At 34.6% G+C, this 6,216-nt stretch overlaps 1 protein-coding gene across 3 annotated transcripts in view; it reads left to right on the forward strand.

The window, feature by feature from the left end:
* LOC124880965 overlaps window positions 1–5,642 on the forward strand; it is a 30,397-nt gene extending 24,755 nt beyond the window's left edge. For all 3 annotated transcript variants that reach the window (XM_047386439.1, XM_047386437.1, XM_047386438.1), the window contains 6 exons: window positions 1,528–1,881; window positions 1,959–2,006; window positions 2,129–2,158; window positions 2,930–3,097; window positions 3,594–3,674; window positions 5,077–5,642. In XM_047386439.1, coding sequence (XP_047242395.1) covers window positions 1,528–1,881; window positions 1,959–2,006; window positions 2,129–2,158; window positions 2,930–3,097; window positions 3,594–3,674; window positions 5,077–5,162 — 767 coding nt within the window. In that variant the 3' untranslated portion in view covers window positions 5,163–5,642. The remainder of the gene's footprint in view (window positions 1–1,527; window positions 1,882–1,958; window positions 2,007–2,128; window positions 2,159–2,929; window positions 3,098–3,593; window positions 3,675–5,076) is intronic.
* The last annotated feature ends 574 nt before the right edge of the window (window positions 5,643–6,216 follow it).

Here is a 6,216-nt window from a genome sequence, read left to right on the forward strand (position 1 = left end):
TAGTTTTGGACATCAGAAACTTGAATAAAATAAATCTTCAAATTCAGAGACCAGCTTTGACTCCACAACCAGAGAGACTGACAATGATCATCGTTTATATTATAATAGCAGCAGCTGTGGTGTCTCTCTGTATTATGGTCCTAGTTTTGATATTTTTTCAGAGAGCAGAAAATAAAATAAATCCTTATAATCTGAGCAGATGTCTCAGAAAAACAGCCAATGTATTTTGAAATAAGTTTTTAAATGTCTTAAACTGCAGTTTTAAAAAGCAGAAGCTTTAAAACTGTTTATAAAACAAGACAAAACAAGACAACATTGTTTTAACAAGTGTTGTTCTGAATGTTAATGTTTTTCTTTCACTAAACTTTCTGAATACAATGAATGAAGATTCAAACAGTTAACGGGTTGAAAGCAATAACTTATCCAGAAATGTTGTTATTTATACGCTCTGACTTCTTGTTAAACAGAAGCTCTATTTTAACTTTATAAATTTAACAGGTTTGTTGAAAGTCAGATCTACAGTAACATGAAAATCACTGATCCCAAATAAAACAGGAGGAAATTACTATGAAACAAACAAAAGGTCTAGAAAAGTAATACTGCAAAAAATGCACATCTATCACATAAAAGAAAAATGACCTTAAAGTATAAAATGAGAATAAGAGCACAGAAAACAATGAAAAGTTACATGATGACAACATCGTTTTAACTAATGTTGTCCTGAATGTTAATGTTTTTCTTTCACTAAACTTTCTTAGAAGTGATTTTCTTAAAGCTGTAAAACTTGCAAACTATCAAAGTTAGTCACAGTTTACTATATGAAATAAAATAATTCAAATTAAAGAAATTCATGTTTAATTGCAGATGAACATTATTGTGATTTATTTTCTTTCTTTGTATAGTTATATTCTTAAATAAAATGATCAGTTCTGTCTTTTGTATGATGAAGGAACTGATATTCAGACCTGAAATAATTTTAATATCAGAAACTTATGTCAATATGAGCAGGAGATAAACAGACAGGTCAGTTATTAGCTGCTTAGGTCTGAATGAAGATTCAAACAGTTAGGGAAAGGTTGAGAAATTCATTTTATTTCTGTGTTTACTGTTAATTATGGCAGGATTGGTGCTTCATATTTTAAACCATAAAGCAGATTTTATCAGCTTGTCAGGCTCTCCAACATCTCACTGCTTTTACAGAAGAAGCTTCTTTTTATTTATTACTTTCTGATTATAACTTATTAAAATTAAAATCTGTGTTGCTCCGAATGATCAGAGCAGTAGCTCTGGCTATAAGAGACAGAATGTGTCATGTAGTGTGGGTTTGGACTAGGACCCAAAAGCAGACAGGAACAGGTGATGAGCATAGTGACGTCTTTAATAATAAATTAGAAACACTTCCAGGAGTAGCACAAGGAGGACAGGAGAAAATCAAAAGACAATAAACAGGAATGTCAGCTATATAATCAGGACATCATCAGGAATGTTGGTGTTGCAGTTCATTTAAAAGATTGTTTATTCTTCCAGGTGAATCTCAGGTGATTGGTTCTCATGATCTGATAATAGCAACAGTGGGACAGAACGTTATCCTGCCATGCCACCTGGAACCACCGTTTGACGTGAGAGATCTTACAGTCGAATGGAAATACCAGGATGGTACAACGAAGGTTCTAGTACATTTGTATCGCAGTCGAGTTGATTATCTAGATGCTCAAGACCCAAAATACAAAGGCAGAACCTCTCTGTTTCACGATGAAATGAGAAACGGCAACATTTCCCTCCAGTTGACCAATGTAACTGAAGAGGATGAAGGGAATTACTTCTGCTTTGTTCCCAATCTGTGTTCTCAGGTCAGGAGGGGAAATATTACTCTACATGTTGGTGAGTTATGTTGAATCAGAATCATTTATGTTTAAATAGATGAAAATGTTTGTTTTTAACATTTAATTTAATTCCAGACAAAATAGATGAAAATGGAGGCCAAGGCCACAGAGGTGGTGCTGGAGGTAAATATCTTTAGCTACATAATCAGTTGTTACTGGTGCTGTGACTCACCATCAGACAACGTTTATATCCTGGTTTATATTTCACTAATACTCTACTTTAAAATCTTTTTTCTTATCCATAGAAAAAACCCCAGAGAATAACAAGGGCAAGGGTAAGAGTGTCTTGACTAAATTTTCGATTTTTCAATTTACTTTCAAAATGTGAATAAGTAGAAAACTTAAAATTACTGTTGATGTGTTGGCTGGTAGATTTTTTTAATATGGACAAAAAGTCAGACAGACGCCTGACTATTTATTATTATTCTAAAGTCTTTAGAACCAGTCTTAAAAAGACATAGAAGATTTTTGGTTTTATAAACTTTTTTCCCTCAAATCACAATTTGAACTTTCTTTTGACATGAAATAATCCTAACTAATGCTGTCTATTTATTGGCTGGAGCTTAAACATGACTCCAGTCACTCTTTTTATTTTTAGGCACTAGTGGCCTTTATCTTTCACATTTTTATAGTGAGTTGACAGGAGAGTGGAGAGTGGGGGGAAGACATGCAGTAAACATCAACAGGCCTGGATAATATTAGTTATCAGATTCATAAAACCTCATTTCATTGCAGAATGCTTTGAGAATATGAGAGAAAAATCTGATAGAAACTCCTTCCTGGATGATGTGATGACTGGACATTTCCATGGTGTCAATACTTGCATATAATTAAGTAGATGAACATCTGCAGGAACCTGGAAGTTGGACCCAAGAAACAACCAGACTAGGTTGTGTGTTTTTATATAAAGTATGTAAATCTCTGGTTTCAGCTGTGTGTGGTTCAGTAAAAACTGAAATGAGGTGAATGTTGATCCAGAGCTTTGATGCTACAAATAAAACAACAATGGACAAAAGAGAATTACCTGTTTTTCCCCTTTATTACAGAAACTGCTCTTCATCTTTATCTTGGTCTTGGTCTTGGTCTTGGTCTTGGTCTTGGTCTTGGTCTTGGTCTTGGTCTTGGTCTTGGTATTGGTATTGGTCTTGGTCTTGGTCTTGCAATACCAGCCGTCATCATCATCATTGCTGTACTTTGCTACAGATTTAGACAAAGTAAGTCAGTCATTGTCTCTGTGAGTCATGAAGGTTTTTGGTGAATTAATGACTACCTCCAGAAATGCTTTTTTCTATTTTAAAAGAAATAAAGTTTTTAAAAGTCTGACATGAAACTGAAGAAAATCTAAGTGAGACTCGAGCAAAAACTGGGAATCATTTTGATAAGCTTGTATAAGAAGATTTATGACGTTGTCTCATATTTATCCATATCTATACATCAGCTGTTTTTGCCTTTTATTTTGAAAATGAAAAGGCAAAAAAGAAATTCTAACAAGTTGTAAGAGACCAACTCATCATATTAGATTGTCTTTTTTTCTTATTTTGATCGTTTTGTTGTTGTTTTGGTTCCTTCATCTGATGAAACCTGTTTGTTACATTTGATAAAACTGCTTTATTATTAATGTTACCTTATGTATAATGTGTGTTACCAGATGTAACAATCAGGTGATGTTAAATATTAACGCATCTCTATATTTCTGTCGTCTGCGTGCAGATCTAAGGAACCGCGGGCCAGTGAACAACTGTCAAGACGTCAATGACAGAAACAGAAATCCTGCAGGAATTCAACTCCAAGGTAATAATTCATCCAACCTCTTTGTTTTTTTCTCTAACTGCTAAATGAGGAGAAATAAAGCAGAACTGTAATTACTGAACATCAAGATGTCACTTGCTGCTTATTTAGGTCAAAGCATCAAAAAAGCTGAATTATTGGTCTTGGAGACTAAATCTGATTAACTAAATATAATAATGAACTTTGACCTGCTCTGCAGCTTTCCCACTAATATGAAGCTCTAGGAAACAGTCTGAGGAAAAACAGCAGAGAATCAAACAAACAGCAGAACAGTTCATATTTAAAGTGTTATAATTAAATCTACAGGGAACCACATAAAACAACATAAACCCATAACTCAGATACTCAGTCCTCAAATTATACGATGAACTGAATTCCAGTTACCAGCATGTTTATAGAGAAAAATACATTTATAATGTTTTATGTAGAAGATTGTTCTCATGTAATATTTTTATTGTAATTAAAAACATCCATATGCTTGATGTGAAGTGGAATAATGCATGGAAATACATTTTGTATTTAATTACAATATAAAAACTGTGTTTGACTTAATTAGAGCTTAGAATGTTCTGGGTTATGTCTCGACTGTAAAAACTGATATTTTTTCAATTCTTCTCGTTAAAATAGGCCAGTTCAGTCAGATTAGATGGAGAACATCTATGAACATCAATTAGACTTAGACATAGAAATAAATATATAGTTTGATAAATGAATTAATGTGTTGTTAAATGCAACAAAATAATAGATTTATTCAATAACTGACCAATAAATCAGACTTACATTAATATGAACTTTATTCTTTAACTGTTCTAGTTTTTAAATTATTTTTCCCAGCCCTTTTATTTCTTCCAGATTTATTCCCTCAAAAATCTTTAGTTTTCTTTAAAATATGGGTTTTTTTTTATTCAATTTTTGTCCTTTTTATTTTTAAACATATATACATTTCTCCTCTAAATATCCCTGTTATATTTTATTCCCCAACTGATTGCTCTGATGCTATTTACAGTCATAATCAATAAATTAGAATATTAAAAGCATATCCTAATTTATTCAGTGTGACTATTTCCATTGAATTGTCTCAACATGCATCTGGAAACAAATGAAAGACAGAAATTGTCAAAAAAATGTCTCAACATCAACATTATTGCTGTTTTAGCAGCAGTATGATGAACGAGGCTTTTTATCTTTATTTATTGTCCAGCAGGGTCATCTAAAATAACTCTTTACATTTTATTCAACTTCTGTCTTCTTCCACAGTCTGATGATTCCTCTTTGAAGAACTAAACATGAACATTAAAGAAAGACAGAATACTGTTTTATTCAAGTCAATAATATTATATCTCTGGTATAACAACAATCAGAGAAAGATGATTATTACTGAAAATCTTCTGTTTGTGTTCCATAGGTGGACAAGGTGGAGGAAATGAGGATAATGTTGACAATCCTGCAGCAGAGCCTTTAAATGACCCAGATGAAAACCTAGAAAACTAAAATGGTCGAAGCTTGACCCCTAAACTGAACTCTCTTCAACCACTTTCATGTTCTGGTATGAAACCTGGGACATAGATAGAACTATGCAGGATGACAGAAAAAACTCAGTTTGCCTTAAACCCAACAGGAAGTCCTCCATATTGGATCAAAGGGTCCATTCCGGGGCCATTTTAGATTATATAAAAAAAAGTGAGGATGTCTCCTAGCTATGGTTGTGTTGGGACCCCACAGCCATGGGTACAACATGATGGGCCAGTAAGAACTTTTCTGGATCTTTCAAAATAAATCTCATTAACCTGCTTCCAGCACAGCCAAGAATAGGAGTAACAGCGGACTCCCCATGACTTCACTGCCCGAATAAAAACCCCGCTTTCGCAACAAACAGACCTCTTCCATGCAGGTCCCCAGAGGAACTGGACGGAGAGACACAGCGCGCTAATGTCTCTTTGCTGGCAAACAGACATAACTCTTCAAACTGGATCCAAGAGTGTCATACGATCACGTGATTATATGCACTAAGTTAAGTAGGAATGAATTGCTGTTTGTGTTTCCAGTATTCATTCATGAACGGAGTAATTAAGGTACAAGCGTTGCTTGACGTTCTCTCTGAGGTTGACAGAAGCAAACTGTGTTCCAGAGAGTTCCCAGCAGAGACCCTGTCTCTACGACACCGAGTGGAGCAGTTTTTCCCAGTCTGAAGGAAGGACAACGGGACCACATCACCGTGGTTACAGCAGTAACGTACACTTCAGCCGGGCGGACGTGAAATTAGAACATGGTTCAATCAGGTCTGATTTTATTTCCACATCTGGGATAAAAACATCCAGGAAAATGGAAGAAAGCCAAACGTCCAGTGCTTTATACAGGAAGAGTCCTGTGTGTGAAGTCAGGCTGTAGCACACATGCATGTTAATACACTACTGTCGCTATGGAAACCATTTTACAGTTAACTGTGTTCTCCCTCCTCTTGTTTTAAAGGAGATGCAACTCAGGGATAAACTTCCAGAGATTATTTCACTTTACTCTCAGAGCCCAGAGCTTCTATGTTTACACA

Source organism: Girardinichthys multiradiatus, chromosome 14, assembly GCF_021462225.1.
Source record: "Girardinichthys multiradiatus isolate DD_20200921_A chromosome 14, DD_fGirMul_XY1, whole genome shotgun sequence".
Classification (NCBI taxonomy): Eukaryota; Metazoa; Chordata; class Actinopteri; order Cyprinodontiformes; family Goodeidae; genus Girardinichthys; species Girardinichthys multiradiatus.